The following is an 18,312-nucleotide window of genomic DNA, read 5'->3' on the forward strand; positions in this document are numbered from 1 at the left end:
CATAAACGGATTAAGGTATGTTGCACTTTATGCTCTAACTTTGTACGTGTTGGCCAATCCTCTGACAAATTTTGGTCCTCGAAAGTTGTACGTGTCTCGTAAAAGGGAATAATCGAGCGACAGCGACTGATAACGATAACGATGACACGATGTCTTTCTTCGCGCGATCGTAACTAACAACATCTTGTCGACATTAACAAAACCATTATCTCTCTATAGCTCGGTTTAATCAAGTTCGATATCTCCATGAGGAACAACGTATCCATTTCTTCATGGAGCGCAGTTCCCGCGATAATCTCGCTTTTGATTCTCGGTTCCGGGTTTCCTGATTTGGGCTGGTTCTCTCTCTCTCTGTCGAGACTACAACAACAACCGCGATACCATTGAACACGATCCTGGAATACTAATTAGCGATATGTGTCAATCCATGAAAACCGTATTGACCGGTGAACGATAGCGGTCGGTGGACAGCGTATGATTAGCTGAAACCGATTCTAAACCCGTCAACGGTTCGATGACGTTCCACGATAGCCCGCGACCTTCCGGCCGGAACGACCCTTTGAGCGTATCAACGCGATGACGCCGGGTATTGAATCGGGCGCCAGGCTGGCTGGTTCGCGTCCATTCGCATAGAACGCCTCCTCGATAGCCGCGTACGTGCGCGTGCGAACTGGCTTCGTGACTGGTAGACGAGCGCGAGCGTGTTCGGTTAGCGAGACAGATGCGGAAGAGACTGGTCCGGTGAACGCATTATCCCGGTAATATCTGATGCGGCCAGACAAAGCTGCAAAGGGGATGGACGTCGCGGTGTATCGGCGTAAACGACGGTTATTCAGCAAATGGTAAAATCGTATGCGGGCTGAGAATCCATCCTTTGGTGTTTGGCCGAGCCAATTATTGATACGTGCGCTTGAAATGGTAAACAGCATGCAGAAAAACGTATATATATATATATATATATGGAGTGAGATACGCGAAGAGCCATGCGGAGCGAAAGTCCTCTTAGGTAATTTAAACGTAAAGGGAATATTTCCCCTTTTCGTTCGTCATCGCGCGAGATTATCTAGAGCGGAAGAAGATTTAGCCACATTTCTCCGAATGTGAATATTATAGGAGAATTTATTTCGATAAGCTGTACTAATTATTCTGAAATGGAGGAATTCGTTTTTTCCTAATCAAACCTGGATATGTTAGATCTTTCGTACGTATTTAAATTTCGTCCTTTCTTCGAAATACGTGCACGATATGTAGAATCGGTTGCATTCGATATCGTGTGCTCGCGTCTATGTTACACCGAGGATTACCTCGAGTATTGCGTTCTCAATGCCTGACTTTTTTGTCCACCTTTAGGATCCATCTGTAACGACCACTTTGCTCTTAATTCATTTTAAGAGACTCTTCTGTAACTTGGCGCAAAAGAAAAAAGAGTCAGAAACGGGAAAGAAACGAATTGACAGGGTGGCTGGACGGTAGAGTGGGATAATAGAGAGGCTGATGAAAGGGTGGAAAGAGAACTGCGTATACGTTACCGGTCGAAAAGGGGACGAATGGACGCGAGGCTGGTGGAAGTGGAGCGAAGGGACTCTGCGTGTATAGTGACCGCAGCGGGGTTGAAAGACAGAGACAACGGAACGGATTAGCGGAAGGATAAAGAGGCGTGTGTGTATAGCGGTAGGAGAACTGGTTGGGGATACCGATAAGCGACAGTAGAGAGGCTGTATGGTAGAGATGTGTGAATTGTAATCAAATCAGGGACGCGGGGAGAGACGAAGCGGAAGGTAGACAGGAAGATGGAGAGACCAAGCCCACGGTGCGTTTGGCCCATGTCGAACGTAGGGTAGAGAACACCACGGTCAGGAGTATTTGGTTTCGAGAAATAGTGTCTGTCTGGTTTCGCAGTGCCGAGCTTGTTTCTGGAACTTCATCCGGATGGAATGGAAATTACGAGTTTCGAAGGAGTGTTATTTCGAGAATGGAGTTGCTTGCTTCTGATTGAAATTCATACTCGATCAAATAAGCTTTTAACTAGTCCGTACTAGTAGGTTGATACCGTTGATCTCGTAGTATCGGCGTTCTGGTATCTCTTACCGGAATAAGGGATGGAATTCATAAAAGGGAAATGTTTCACCGAATAAGAGAAAAGAAGTAGTCCGCCGAGGAGAGTAAAGAAGTCGTAAGACGGGACCAGGAACCGTTCTTTCAAGAAACGAACGAAGGGACGGATAGAAAATATGCGGAGAAAATCAAAGGACGGCCGAAGAGCCCTCGATCTGGCAATGGCTCGGAGCGTTCGCCTGTGACAAAGTGGAATCCCGTGACAGCCGGTTCCAAGTGCCTCTCTTTTTCCGCAGATGCTGCTGCTGCTGGTCAGTGTGCTCGTGGCGAGTCTCGTGTGGAATGTCGAAAGTGCCACCCATCCGAGTGAATATTATCGGTAAAACGCGTATCGGCGTGAACGTGCGCGATGTTTCATCGCAAGGCGGTAGTAGCGGTTCGTAAGATACATGCGCGACAGGACGATTTAGGGGACAAAAGGGAATTATAATCGTATTTTAAGCCGGTGAATCACCGGAAGACGCCGATTGTGTGTCCAGCGGCGGCTATTCCGCAAACTGATTGTTCGAACTGATTGCGCTGTAGGACGGAAAGCCGCATGCAGTATAGGGCTTTGTATTATCAGACATTGCCGTCTGACAAGCGGCTACGTACGATGCACAAACGTTCGGTCGGCATACAAACGACAGCCTGTGCCCCATAGCCGCAGGATCGTGCACGGATTTCGGGATTTCTCATCTTGCTCTCTCTCTCTCTCTCTCCCTTGCTCTGTGTTTCCTCCGTCTGTCTGTCTGCGAGCATCGAAACCATACACCGAGCGCGTTCGCGAAATTGACCGTGCTATCGCGACTTCGGGATTGGGGAATACTCGGGGCTGACTTCAAATTTCAAAGATCTCTCGTAGATCGTACATGGACGGCCGCCGCGATTGAACCGCTGCAACCAGCCTCGTTATATTCCGCCCAGCGGCTGCCTGCTGAAAATTTATGAAGGGCGCAACGCGCTGGTGGGCGCGCGAAACAAACGGTATCGATCCGGAAGTTATTTACTATCACTAACTTGCTGCCGTGTAAAACGGAGGCTGTGCGTTAAAAGCGTTTACATGCCCTGGACGGTTGACAATCTACGCGATGATAATGCACGGTGATCCGAGGTAACTATGCGTGATAATTTGAGCGGCGAAAAAGAGTTGAAGTTATTTTAGTTTAATCGCGACAATTTGGCGAAAATTTGACGATTACGTGTCCCAAGATAACAGACTGTAAGATTGAAATAATTCAGGTATCAGTTCTCTTGGTGATTTCTAGTGTAAGTGACGAGTCTACATCCTTTGAAGGGAGAACGGTTGTTCGCTCCGTATCGGTGCAAACGTGTTATACGTAGCAGAGAATTTACAGAGAAGGAGAAAACGAGACCAGAGCGTTACTTGATTCAGCTATTATTCGGTTGGCTGGTTTGGAGGAAGAGTCCGGTGGACTGCGGCGGAGATAACAGGATGTGTTCATTGGATAAATTGTTACTGATATCTGGCGGCGGTATTATCGTCGCCACGGCTTGGTCAACTGGTTGACGAGTATCGAGGAAGGTATTAAGCCTTCTATCGGCTGGTCGGCTTCCCTATCGGACAGAAGTAATCTATTTTTCCGCCGGTGTTGACCGACTCGATACCATTTTGGCGCAGCTGGTGGCTTTTCAATCGGTTTCCCGGGAAAAGGAATCCGCGTCGGTTCGCGTATCGAGAGGGACGCGTCAATTTTCGCGTAGGTACGATAAAGCTGCAATTATTTTTCCGCGACGCGAGCTTCCAAATCGATTCGTCTCGCGTAATTGTAAACCACGAACGAGGGATTTTCGATTGACAAATGGTGGTCGAGCGAACGATTTCCTGTGGAAACTCTCTTCATAAATCCCCGATCCGTAGCTCGCCAACTGTGTTTGTACAGGATAGGGTAAAGGGCGTGGGGCAGAAGGGCGGGCTTGGCTCGAGAAAATTTCCCTCCACGGAATTTTGAAGAATTTCGAGAAATATTATGAGAGGATCCATCCGCGAGAGAGTCGAACATCGTACGCGTACAGCTCGATTCCCAGGGGTGCCGTCGGATAGCTCTCGAAAACTTTGGTGCGCGCCTGGGTTATCCAGGTCGAGCACACGCTCCCAACTTCCTTTTTATCTTCGACTGCTCCGCGTGTGCGTTTTCCTCCCTCTCATTTTCCACATTTATATTTATGTATCTACGTCTTTCGTCTCGGCATTTTTTCGACTCTCGAAATCAGATACTATCAGCGCCTCCGTGATGCGAAATAAGAAATACAGATCGAACGATATTATTCACCGTCGTTTGGCCTTCGGGGATCATATAATTCCGGCTCTCAATAAACGTTGCTACACACTCCGTTTACTCGCTCGTCTTTTGAGCTACGTCGCTTGGTTTTTTCAATGTTCACGTTTCCAACTTACCCCATCTTCCTTCCTCTTCATCTCCTCGTTCTTTTCTTCTTTCACGTTTAACGGTCTTCTTTCATGATTTTTCTTTTCGTTACCCTCTGCGAGAGGCGTCTCGCGCATCGTCGAAAACATCAACGCGGATTATTCAATGACAACTTACTGCTCTCCGTTTCTGGCTCTCCTTCGTAACGTCCTTTTGCGCCTAATGGCTCCGTGGAAATTCGTGAAACGAAGTCATCGACGATTCATGAATTCCGCAGTTAAAGCACCATTGTCTAAACTCGACGGCACGGTTGCTCGATTCGCCGGTTATTTGTCTCGTTTAGCCGATTCACAAGCACGTTCGGCTCGCCTTTTCTGCAGTTAGTCCTGCGGGCCACGCGGTTGCGCGACCAAGTAAGAAAGGCTGAAACCTTTCGTGCCTGCAGGAGTAGCCAGCCACGGTCTTTTCGTTGTTTGCCGACTAATTAATTCATGGAGTCGGTTTACCTTGACGAGCCCCGAGCGCGGCAAGACATCGGAGAGATAACTCCGAAGCGGCTCGTGTCTTGTCGCTTTTAAGGTCTCCAAACCTACTTCTCCACCTCTCTCTGTCTCTGTCAAGGTTTGTGCGCGCCTCTGCCTTCTCTCGGTGTACATTACAGTGCTGGCTACAAGAGGAACACAACTTGGGTTGCTTGCGTCTACAACGGCCCCAGATTAAACCAAGTTTCAACTCGATAAATTTTCCAACTTAACGGATTAACGTATCAAACTATCGCGCGTGCACGCGCCAGTAGCGAGACGATCTCTCGACGAAGGCAGAGAGAAGTTCACCTGACTTCGCCAAGTTTACTTTAAATACCTTCGTCCTTGGAATCCCCTTTCCAAGCACGTTCCTTTTTCTTTTTTCTTTTTTTTTTTTTTTTCTTTGGACGTTCCTAGGATCCATCTTTCATCTTATGTATGATAGGATATTAAAGACGTTGACCCTTTACTCTGTTTGACCAGTATTCCGCCTTTTTGCTCTTGTTAAACCTGGAATTCTGAAGAACGTCTTTGATGTTGACTGCCACGTGATCCTGCAACTTCCATCGAAGTTCATTACTTTTTTTTCATGTTTTTCAACTATATTAACTCCAGGATGGAAGTTAGAAAGCCTTGCTTGAAGTCTACATTGACACGACCTTCAGAGTCTTCAAACACGATAGTTGGACAGAAACCAGAATTCGACAGAATCTTTCCTCCAGGTTGAAGCGCAGGTTGACCTTGAAATAACTTTCGAGTACACCTCCTTATTCAGTTAGGCTTTTTGATATAGCCTACTGTCTATTATCGATGTTGGACACCAGAACTTGAGCAGAAACTTCGCGAAAATTGACCTTGTAAACGCCCTCGACCCTTCAGCCACGTGCTTCCCCATATAACCTTCGTCGGCAATCATGTTCAAGTGGTGTAACTGACTGATCCAATTAGCAAGGGTCTGTTTACGGTACAATTTTTTAGCAGTATTCGTCTATTCTCACAGGGTATACGACAATTGCGACTCAACTTCAGAAACCGGATACTTTGCGATAACTCGGGTTTAAGACCATCAAGTTTCTTTTTTCTTGGTACGATTAAAAATCATTATTTATTAATCGTGTTTTAACTATATTAAGATATGTATAATTTGCGTAGTAGTGACACACGTAAGTGAATATGAGTGTGTGGAAGTAAGCGTGTCTCGAAAAACAGATGAATGTAACTGTTCCGCTGGCAGTCTGGTATGGAAGATAAGATGCTGAGACAAATAGAGTGCTGAGACACGTGCAAATGTATATCGACGAAGATCCTGGAAATCGTTTATTAAATAAATCTATAACTATTTTAATATGAATTCCAAGTGTAACCTTAGTGTTCCTTTACTTTTATTTCGGCAATTAAGATCCATAATTCTCAACAAACTAGTAAGCTCATTTTAGCTGTTGCACTTTTTCATTAGGAATTTTAAGCTACGCTATTTATTAGATATTTTTATGTACTGTTGTTAGGAATTTTTATCTACGTTAAAATCGTACATGTGTACTCGCAGCGAAGCTATGCAGAGTTTTCGAACAGAATTCAAAATACAATTGATTCACCAACGGTGAACGTTACTGCAGGTAACGGTATTTAACCCGGGCCGTCATCTCGCAGTTTCGCTCGACTATCCAACTGTACCGCGCACGACGACGACGAAACACCGTCCAAAGTTGCTGCCTCGAGTACGGCATTTCCACCGCGAGTGAAACTCCTTCGGGCACCGTGGGACGCCCTGTCGTGTTCCATTCTAAAGATTCTATGCACCTCGGTCGACCGAGGTAGCGGGAAACGCGTCAAACTATGCCGGGACTCGAAAGTTCCCGCCTTTCACCGCGGGGATCGCGATTGTCCAGCTTGGCTATTCGGATCCGCCTCTCGTCTTCTGCTCAACTTCTAAATTAGCGCAAGGTTTTCCCAGCGATTCTGCGTCACGATAAACGATAGCTGGGACTGAATACGCGCCGGTACAATGGCCGCCAGAACAGGAGAAGCTGAACAATCGTTAATGCCTCGGGAAAGAGCGAGCGGGAGAAGCGAAAATGAGATCGACGAAGCAGCATAACGAGCACTGAGTCACGAAACACTTTTCTCTTCTCTTCGAGGCAAGCAGATTCTTGCGATAAAATATTTACTCCGAGTCCTAGTCAAACCGAGGTGAATGCTGTTATCCGTCTCAACGGGACGAATCGATGCCTCGACACTGCAAAATCACTTTCCCCGACAGGGATCACCGGAGAAACGAGGAGAAGCAGATTCTCGAACTTTTCATTCGAGGGTTCTTCCGTTCGTGAGACTTCTTTTTCCGTTCATCTTCGCGAATGGAAGAAAGATCGGAACACAGTGGACTGGCGATTTAATCGGAACCCCCATTGTTCCTCGATCATTCTCCATTGCGAGAGCGGTATCGTACAGTGATATTGACGTATACGCGAATCACTGTGGAACGACATTATGGCGAATTACGGGGAAAATCTCTTTGAAAGCAACACCATTACCCGTCTATCGATACGCAAATATTTCACTCGACCGGTACCAATTATTCCCATTGAGGTAAACCGTGCTTGGGTCGCTTTAATCGCGGCCATTCATACAAATTGAAAGATAACCGTAGCCGTCAAACGCAGTTGCGGACTGTTACAGTTCGAGTCACGTTTCAGAGTAACCAGTGAACGGCGTATTAAAAATTAACGGAAATACGAGGCAAACAAATATGCATCGAGCTATTAGGGAAATAGAGTGAAAACCGTGATTACCGATAAATTGAACAGATTGTTGTACACGCGTATCCCAGATTACCATTAACTTATTCGTGTAATAAATTCGCATTCGTCGATAGATATATTTTTATTAAACGAGGACCGAGCTTTTTTCTGCGACGATACTCTTTATTTAACGCATCATCCGGGATGAATTAATCCAGCAAGAGTATGAAAAGGATTAGCGACGTTTTGAGTAAGCCGCTGCTAACAATGCAATGTTGTTTCTCGTCTCAGGCTGCATGTACACTCGGTAGGCGAAGTCTCGAAACTTCGTTGCGCAATATGGCTGGGAACAGAGTGATGTTACGCGCAACAAGTGGAGAACAAAGTTTCATTCGAACAGTACATTCAACCGTTCCCTACGTATATTATGGCATTAAAGAAACGATCGAATAGAGCAGATGTTGTATATCCGTTACGAATCTATCTGCACGGGGCACGCAACTTTATGCGAACACAACGTGTTTCACGAGAAACGGCGGCTACCATTTCGAGCCACGCGAACGAGTCGTGAAATATAAAAGAAATTGCAGTCGAAATCGCGAATTCACTGAATTCTTTTTCCCGGTTGTTTAACGCGACGCAATGCAACGGTTCAAAACAAATTGAACTAATTGAGCATTGTCCTGTAAAGCACGCGCCAAAGTGCAACTCATGCGGGATAATTGCCACCGCGTTACTAGTAACTTGACACGACTTTGACGCGACGTTAATCTGCGATTTCTCAAAGCGCACGAGGTAGAGCTGAACCGACGGAGAAGTAGGCTTTACCACCAGGTACTCGGAATACAGTCGTGTGTTTGTGGTGCGAACTATGCAGCTCGACTAATTCAACGTGTACTTATACGCGATCGTCTGTAGAAGTAAAAAATTACTGAAACCGATTCGCCAACACTCGCAAAATTAAATTCAACCGCCCGAATTGGAATTCTAAACGGTGCTCTGAATGCTGACAGCTCACTGTTTTGCGAACCGCGTGTATATAGCAGACGACTACGATGCGAGGTACTGAACGAATCCAAAGTGAGAGAAATAGCGGAAACAGCGGGATCGTCCGGAAAATAGCTAGCGTTCTTCAGGGCGGTTCCGCGGGCCGTGAAATGTGCTCGGGTAACTCGGTTTTCTACCGACGTGGTATCTGATAACACAGACGTAAACCTGAGATAACATCCTTACATACTAACCAGCCGCGCTAGTGCTTTAAGTTCGAGCGTAGCCGAGTATGTTCATCGCGTACGACAGATAAAGTTCGCCGCCATAGGTACCTATAGGAAAGCACGACTTGCACGGGCGTGTTTCTCTGAAAATGGCGATACCTTTGTTCCTCGTAGACGGATAATTCTGGATTTGCACGCTCGTTGCGATTAAGAAATTTCGTACTTCAGTCTAAACCGGTGTCATTCTACTAAACAGACGTTGAAAGTCATCGTTTCTCTCGTCCGGATAATCTCTTCTGTCCGGCCATTGTACAGGTCCAACGTCCGGCACATGTACCATATCTAAACGATGGATTCAAACGGTTCTACGCAAGCACAAGACGAAATCATGGAATCAGGCTAGGAAGCGACAACACGACGTAGGCACGGTGTCGACTGTTGCGTCTTGAGGGTGGACGGAACCGGGACACTTCCGCATGCAAATGCGAAGGCGTACAATCAAAGCACCGGCGAGACGATACATATTCAAGCGGTCAGCATGGGTAAACACCGGTCCAAACGGACCGACGACGGTTTACCTCGGGTAGCTGGCTGGTGCAGCTGTACGCACGCACACCATCGGCCTCCGCAACGTTCTGTATGCGGCGAGGAACACGTCGTGTGTAGCGTCGCGACGGAGGAGAGTGGTTAGGGGGTGGAGCAGCGGTAGAACGCTTCGAGGTACAGCCTGTATACACGGGGCAGGACACAACGGAATCTAGTTGGGGTCTATGGCGGATATACGGCGCGTACACGGCCGACAGGCCGAAACCCATCAATTTCCCATTCAATTCGCAGCCTCGCCTCTCTCCACGAGGCAAATGCCAGTCCGAATGACGCGACTCCTGCGAACCTCTGGATCCCTGCCGCGTTCCGCCCAAGAATGGAATCCTCTTGCGCGTCGACGTAAACGTCGAGGCGAACGTGGAGGCGAAGGTCGAGGCGAACGTCGATTCCAGCCGTCCTATCCGTTCATTCTGTCCAGTCACGTCGCTTAATGCGAATTAAATATCAGCATGGAAGAAAGTGATACTTCTTACGGGGTGGTTCGTGAATATCCACCCTTCCATTTTGATCGTGTTTGTACAGAAGAGGAAGAGGAATCGCGGACGCGTCGTGGGGAGTCGTTTTCATATTCCAGGAGCGTTATATTCCACGAGAATCTCTCGAAGCCGTGCTTCATATTCCGGGCTGAAGGTGTTGTTTGAATTTTAAACCGATGTGGCTGGGAATCTTGGGAAACTCGATTGTTCTGACTCGGTATGAAGCGGCGGTGCAATGTGTCATTTGTAACGCGGTAACTTTCCACGTCTAGTTTTCAATAGAGCTAATCAATCAAACGTCAAGCAACTACATGCGTTTCATTTTGTACCGATGGATATCTACACGCCATTGCTCGTATGCAAATTAACGACGGTGAAAATAGACGACAGGAATAGTCGGTCGGCATTGGAAGCTTTCAAAAACTAATTCGATATTCCAACTGTATCCGACGATCGCGTTAGAAGCTGAGCGAAATCTTGTTTATCCACGGCTACATTTGGCAAAATCAATCGCGTATTAATACCCGCGGACTGGTTGGTAATTGGATCCATTGTGAATGCGATATCTTGTTTGGTAAAATACCTCGGAAATTCGATCGAATTTACCTGAGTTTCACTCTCGTGTATTTTTTACCATTTCCATTTTACAGAGAGATTTTAATTTATAGAGTTTCATCGACGTTGAAGGCCCTGGTAATTTCAGGCGAACGAAATTGAAACGAGTGGAAATTACCGGGTGTACGGATGATGCGAGACATGAGTTAATCTCGAGTCGTTTCGAAGTTTATCGCCGCAGTTTCGAATCGCTATAACGTTTCGTCGCATCGGAAAGGTAAATCCAATCAAAGTCTTGTGCCGATCGATGCATCGAACAGCGACGCGACTGGAGAAGGTAATTTTTGATTTGGTCATTCGATCATTTTGGTTATTACACGTGGATTATGCGTTATCGCGTATGGTTACGATCTTTCCCGCAATTGTTATCTTCGCACACTGCACAGTTCTTTCATCCGATTTACGAGCCCTTCGTCTTCGTAATTCTCATCATTATCTTCGTTACGCCGCGTTCGCTGGCTGCTCGTTACCGGTCGACGTCATCGCCCCTTAAACGTCCCAGATTCTATTCCCATCCAGGATTTTCCTCGGCCAATAAATGACATCCTCGATATTGACCTTCCGCGGAACCACCATTAATTCTTCTATCTTGCCAGTTTCGTTCCTAAAAGGACAAACTTCCCCCGATATTTCCTGACATCTGCTCCGACGCAACATGGCTCTGGAAAGTTCCTACGGAGTTATCCGCGTTTTACCGTCTTATTGGTCGCGTTTACTTCATTCGAGACAGCCGAGGGTCGCAACGGTGAAACGTTTAATGAACGAAATAAGTTTTTACGGTAGAGCCGCTGATACCTGATCAGAGAAATTGAAAGGTAAATGAAAACTATACGACGCGAGGAAATAAACGAGTCTGTAACATCAAAAACACAAAGTTTCGAAGACACTCCATTTTGACCATTTCGGCGTGGATGCCTTTTGAACAGTCATTGTTCGTTTAAATTTCTCTCGTCCCTTGTACACAGAAATTTTAAGTGTGGTGCAACAATGTCGCGCAAAACGAGAGCTGCACTTTCCGCGGCAGCGTGTCACAGGCTCAAAGACATCGTCGACGAAACGACGTAAATATTTACATGCATTTAACGAAGTTCATCTTGATCGTCAGACAGAACTGGGCCACGGATGCTCAAAGAGCGAGAAGGAATAGAATCGGCTCGGTGTGGCGGCGCGCGTTTGTCGCCAGGGCCAATTAGCGAAGCTTGCGAGGCTCGTTTCACGTCAATTTCACAGGAACAATAAGCAAATTAATTCTCTTGGATCGTACTTTGATTTCGTTAGCGTTTTCACTGAAACGACAGCCCCTGATGCTTGGTCGCGTTATTTCGCGTCAGCAGCGTCGTTATGAAAACCCTCAATTGCACTCCGAGTTGCACTTTACCACCGCCCGTCACTATCCCTCTTCCAGCCCTCCCTTTCATTCTGTGTGGGTTTATACGTACGTGGATATCACCCTGTGTACGTGTGCAATGCGATGCACATCGCTCTCCCCCTCCCTACCTCTCTCTCTCACTCTCTCTCTCTCTCTCTCTGATGTAGCGCGTCGAGGGAGTTTCGCGCGTCGATGCTCCGCAACGGCACAGATGCTTGCTTTAACGTCGGCCGTGTAACCACGGCGTCGCACCTCCGGCGTCGCGACGACAATTAAGCGACGCACGACCTTCCTTTGAACTCGGTGTCAATTTCGCCACCGAATCAACTGATTCTATTTACCGTCGAGTAATTACCGCCATTGGCGTATCCGGCATGCTGCGCCGCCTGTGAAACGACCAATAATTCCCGTTCGACGCTTAATTAACGTGTCACGGATACTCTTTGCCTCGTCTACTTTTTATCCTCTTCATTCTATCTCTTCTCCTCCTCTGATCTTTTTTCTTCTTTTTCGCTACACTTCTTTTTATCAGTTTTTCCCTTCGCTCTTATTTTCTGAATAAAACACGAACATCGATGTTCGAACCCTGATTTTTACCATCCTCCCAAGCTCACGCAGCCAATTATATTTTAATCTCTCCCCGAGCATCTCGAGCATCTCGACCGACACAGAACAGGCGTCCGTTAATTACCCATGGATCTCGTGACATTATTATCCAAGCGCCCACATAATCAGCAGGTTGCTCTATCGAGGGACAACCGGGACATCTTTCTTTCCTCTTCACAAGCGAAGGATGTCCCGGTGACTAATCAATTTTCTATTCACCGTAAGCCTTCGCTGATGGATGACTGGTGATCTAAGCCAGGGGGTGGCAAACGGGGTTTTAATATATCATCATCTATCGTCTTTCTCAAAATCGGTCATCAGTCTTCCGAGCAGGGTGGGAACAGGCCATCAAAGGCACAGATAGGCGTAGAATCTTGTCGCGCTGTCGTCGCGAACAACGGTTTTGATGTTCATTCGTTCGTGTCCAGCCAATCGATCCGTCGAAGGGACAACGTACCTGGCCAGCTTATCGAGCCGAGCAAGCCGTTTCTTTTGCGTGGAGATCTCGCGACAACGTACAGCGGAATAGTGCCGACACGTTACGGCCAGGGCAACGCGCTTCGAAACTCTACATTCGTTGTTCTCTGCAATCAGTCGGCTGCCGGACAAAGTCACGACACAAAGCCAACACGCTTCGATATTCACGAGATTCTTCCCTGTTGAAAGTTACTTGGCACTAGGTTGGGTTAGGTAAAATACTCGAAACAAAGGCGACGAATTAGCGCGTACAGTTATCGATCTATTTTGCGAATGTTACACTTCGACGTTCGAAAGATCAGTGAACGTACCATCTGCATGCGATATTTATCTCCATGCGTTTAAGACGTCTTACCGTTGTGGTTATTTCAGTTTCGTGAAAGAACGAATCCAGGTTACTCGCAGTTCAACCCGAGCAATTTGTTTCTTCTTATAAAATAGAGTACCACTTTCCCTTCGTTAGTCCTCCACGAGGAATTTTATAATGGTAGCTGCGTGACTATATTGCGTGCGTTTTATTAATCACACTTCGCGACTAAAAAGCTAGAGAATCTATGTAAGAAGCCCGTATCGGCGCCAAATACCCTGTAGCAACGAGAAAATAAATAGGGTTTGCTATTTGGCCTCGTTCGCCGTTTCATGAGATCGTTTCTTCCCCGAAAAGAGAAGCGTCGTATCTCGAGCTTTCTTTCCCCACGGGAATGCGGCCCGGTGGATGTACTCTTACGGACGGAGATAATGGATAACCGCGTTGCAACGAACGTACGGCACATCGGCTTATCGCGAGTTCGCAGAGGGATGCCCAGTGGCGGCTTATCGACTCGCCGGCTTGACAAGCTTCCACGTCCTCTCTACAACGGTCCGGGATAGCTGGAAGATGACGAGCGCCGATCGAAAGTCCTGCGAGACTTTCGGTAGTTCTCCGTGAGAGTTTGTCTTATACCGGTTAGCGATAAAGGAAAGCGTCTCACCAGTAGCCAGATTCTGTTCGCTAGATTCTCTTCGCTATATTCTGTTCTCTAGATTGGCCGACGTTACACACGTAGCAACGGGACGGGATCGATAGCTTTCTCACGCTATACACGAAATTCCCTGTACGACTTGCTGGTTCCATGTAGCTTTTCCAATAGCACGGCGCACAAAGCGTTCGAAGCCAGTCTAGCCACGGATCTGGGACAATCGGCGGAATTTCTCGATGTGTACCGATTTTCCGCCACGGATCAGCGATTCCTTCGACCTTTATTTCCAGCGAATCGCACAACGTCGGGCGTCCCGTCGGCCCCTGGCCTTTTCCCGCATTTCGGACACTGCCGCGCCACCGGCTGCTTAAGTCAGGAGAGACTTCATTGCTTGCAAGATTTGCGGAGCGGCGGCGCTTTGCTCGTGGATTACGCAAATTCGACAGTCGTCCCTGGATCCGGGGTCAGCGTCCACTCTGTGCTACGTATCGCGAAGCGAGTACGCGACGAGGGAAACGGAAGTTGCCTGGAACGATCGCGTTACGTTCAGTCGGAGACAAGATGAAATTCGAAACCCTGCGTGGCAGGGTATCCCGCGTTCCAGGATTTTAGAATTTCGGATGTTAGGATTTTCAGTGACCGAGGCGGGATTCGCGACACGTAGCAAACAGAGGGACAAGGCGAAAGTTTCCGCCATTGTATGGCGTCTCATAAATCTTGGATGACGAAATATACGGAGCGTGGAATTCGGATTCGCTGCCAGCTTTCTCATAATGAAACTTCCTCTGTCGAACTGGTATGTACCGCGCGGACGCCTTGGAAAATTGACTTCCAACTCTGTTTGCCTTACTAAGCAACTCTAAATATCGCCGAGTTTAATCAAAGAAGACTTGGAAAAAGTAATGAGAGGGTTTTTAGATAAACTCGGTCCGTGTTTATCCCCTGTTTACCGTGTTAAAAGGAGATCGAGGTTGCTCTTTCCTACACCGGGCGCCATTAGCAGCGAAAAAAGAGAGAGGGCAAACAGCAAAGTGGATTATTGGGACTGCACGTGGCTGTACTTACAGATTGTAGTGTACGTCCGCCATGTTCGGTCGATAGCGGAGCGCCTGGACGAACGCCTCCTCCGCCTCCGCGACGCGTCCCTGAGCGCTCAGCACACTGCCCAAATTACCATAAGCTGTAACAATCACAACGGAACATTTGTTACAACAGGGCCACACCGTTGAAACGAAAAAAGTAACGGTTGCTACAAAAGGGAAATATTACTTCCTTTTCGATACTATCGCGTTTATTTATACGCCAGCTATAGAATTTAGCAACGACATAAATTTCCTCGTTATTCTGTCTCTGCGACTCGAATCTTCAAACAGCATCGTACATCACGAGAGTACACGAGAAGCGATACGTCTCTCCATGATAGATTTTTAAAGGTGGCGCACAACTTCTTCTTGAAAAGCAATAAGACGCGATACAGGCACGGTCGAGACTCTTTCTCCATCCCCGGGGTTCCTTCTTTTTCCCCCGACTTCTTTCTCGGTTCTTTGTATTTACGAGCAATAAACCCGCGTGCACACGCGATCGTCGGTGCACACCGGATAGCGCGAATATCGTGCCACAGCGCACACGGTTGTAGCGAGCTCGCTTCCGCTTTTTATCTTCGACCAACAATATCGACTGTAAAACATTTTCCAGACCTTTCCGTCGCTGATTTGGACCGATGGCTACTCGAGCAGAGAGTAATAAATGAATCCGGGATCGTAAAGTTGCCCTGCAAACGCGTCACGGACCGATCCACCTTCCACGATTCCTCGTTTCCTTTCAATTCGAGAAATCGCAGGTGCGCTTTCGTTACACTTGGAATAGCTGCTACAAAGTTACTCAAAACTATCGACTTCAGCGTTCGCGATAGAAAGTTTTGAAATTTTGTTTATCGATCCTTACAAAGTATCTTTGGCGATGATAGCGTTGCTGCAGTTTGAATGAAAATTTTAAGAAATGAAGTTTTCTGTAAAAGAAGTTTCGCTAGAAGGGAGATTACAGCGGATAAAAGAACAAGTAGATTACACGACATTGCCTTAAATAAGGTTTACTATTACGCGAAGTACAGCTCTTTCCCGGCTTGGCGAGGTCCCTGTGCGATTATTTAAAAAGCTCTTGTATCTTCACGCTTCAAATTATTTTTCATTAGTACTTTAAATACTACCGCGCCGTGCGGTTTTAAAATGGATATAATCTGATTACGGGCTCTGTCCGTGCACAAACGTAAGCAAGAAATAATTTTCATTAGCAAACAGTTCTCCTCTCTAGAGTTTGTTTAAACGTGCAAACATTTAGTCACCTAACGCGACTTTTAGAAACGAATAATAAACCGCTCGAACTGCACATAAAAATTAAATAGTCGGGAAAAATTCTTAAACGACCCTGCTACCTTTCTAAATTCTCGAATCGTTCGAGTCGACTTTCTTCGAGCGTTTCCCGTTTCATTCTCGAGTCCTGAATCAAGCTCGCGTATTTAGAGCGCGTCGCGTTGGTCGGTAGCACGCTGCAGCGTTTGTCGTTAACGACATCGGGCCACGGTTCGAAAATTTTCGCCGTGCTTGGAAAAATAGGGAAAATTCCGCTCGTTCAACATTTTTCCCACGATCGAGTGTCCTTCGGTCCTTTGCGCAACGGTGGTTCGATCCAGTTAGCCGTTTCTTTTCAATTGCGACCGTGGCGAATGGGAAAGTAGAGCGCGCGCGAGCCAGCGAATTAAAGAACACCGTGCACTGACTGTGCGATGTAAATGAACCGAATGATAGATTGAACGTCATAGGACGAACAAAAAGAAACGCGCCTCTTTAGAACGTTGAACGAAATAATGGAGAGGAACGAGGCACGATGTGGCCGAGTGAAATGCGAACGCGAAAGGAACGATCGAAGAAGAAAACACGGCCGAATGGGACTACGAAATCGGAAAATGATTATCCGTTATTATGCATTGCCGCCTCGCACATTTTCTAGTATATCATCGAACGAAATTCCTTTAAACGCTTCGACTAATTTACGTCTTCCACTTGCTCAACGTTTTCCCTATCTTCATATACCTAGTTCTCTTGCCGTTATTTTAACACCGAAACAAAAATACGATGCTTCTACGCCGGTAACACGGCGATAATCCACAAGCGGCGAGGTTGGCATTTTAAATCAGTCGCGATAAATAAACGCGATAAATCGCCGCAGAGCATATTTCATCGTCGTGCGATTCTATCGAATGCCGCGTTTCGTGCTACCCTCCACTGAGCTACGGCCCGATTTTACGCTCGTAACGCGATCGCTGGCTTCCTCCCTTGAAAATCGAACCCCTGATTCTTTCCCTCCAGTCACGTTCCAGTGGACTCGCGCCTAATCGTCTTCGCCGGGCGGAGGAAAAGTCGCGTTAGCGGAGGAAAATACCGGTCAAATAGACCTTCGATGGGATGGTCATCGTGCCAGCTAAAGCGAGTACAAACGACATCACGTACCGTAGACCCGGCTGACTTTGAAGCGAGATAGAGCGTGGAAGAGGAGGAGAAAAAGTAAAGAATCGAGGGAAGGGAAGGAATCGACCGCAGAGTTTGTTGGACCAAGGTTCCATCCGGGATCTTCTATTTGTTGGCCAAGCCTGCTCTAACTCTGCGTCGTCTAACTTCAATAAACCAACGATCGATATGTTCCTACGTGATTGAATAAGGGATTACGTGGATTATTTAATAGGGAAGTTAAGTTTCGAATCGATCGAATAATTTCTCTGCTGGTTAAAACTTCAAAGAGAAGAGAATTAAGCGATTAAATAGAGCGCAAAAGCCAGCGGTCGCTGTTCCAGCATATCAACTTAAAGCACAGATCTCTTTTTTTTTAATTATAACGTACGTTCTGTGTTGCCCGTTGCGGTAGTGTTACCCTAATCTTCATGACCATTTCTCATAGATCAAACACAACGTCGAGCTGGTTGTCATTCCTAAACTCTTCCACGTCAAACAATCACACATTCTACGTTACACAGCGGCAGTTACGTGACTCGAGTTATATCAAATGCGCCCTCGCTCGATCTAATTTCTGGCCAAAAATCGTTCAAAAGCAAACTGCTATCGATCTAAGTACGTTCGATGATCCTTAATAATGTAATGTAATGTAACGATGATCCTTAGTAATATTTCTAACTACGTCGATCCTACTCTTGGTCTACTATGTACCTAGTTTTTACCTCGGCCATTAAAACG

At 46.8% G+C, this 18,312-nt stretch overlaps 1 protein-coding gene across 2 annotated transcripts in view; it reads right to left on the reverse strand.

Annotated features, from left to right (window-relative positions):
- Positions 1-18,312, reverse strand: part of LOC126914014 (protein O-mannosyl-transferase TMTC2-like) — a 164,698-nt gene that overhangs the window by 59,918 nt on the left and 86,468 nt on the right. For both annotated transcript variants that reach the window (XM_050717415.1, XM_050717414.1), the window contains exon 5: positions 15,134-15,248. In XM_050717415.1, the coding sequence (XP_050573372.1) occupies positions 15,134-15,248 (115 nt within the window). The remainder of the gene's footprint in view (positions 1-15,133; positions 15,249-18,312) is intronic.

Source organism: Bombus affinis, chromosome 3 (assembly GCF_024516045.1).
Source record: "Bombus affinis isolate iyBomAffi1 chromosome 3, iyBomAffi1.2, whole genome shotgun sequence".
Lineage (NCBI taxonomy): Eukaryota > Metazoa > Arthropoda > Insecta > Hymenoptera > Apidae > Bombus > Bombus affinis.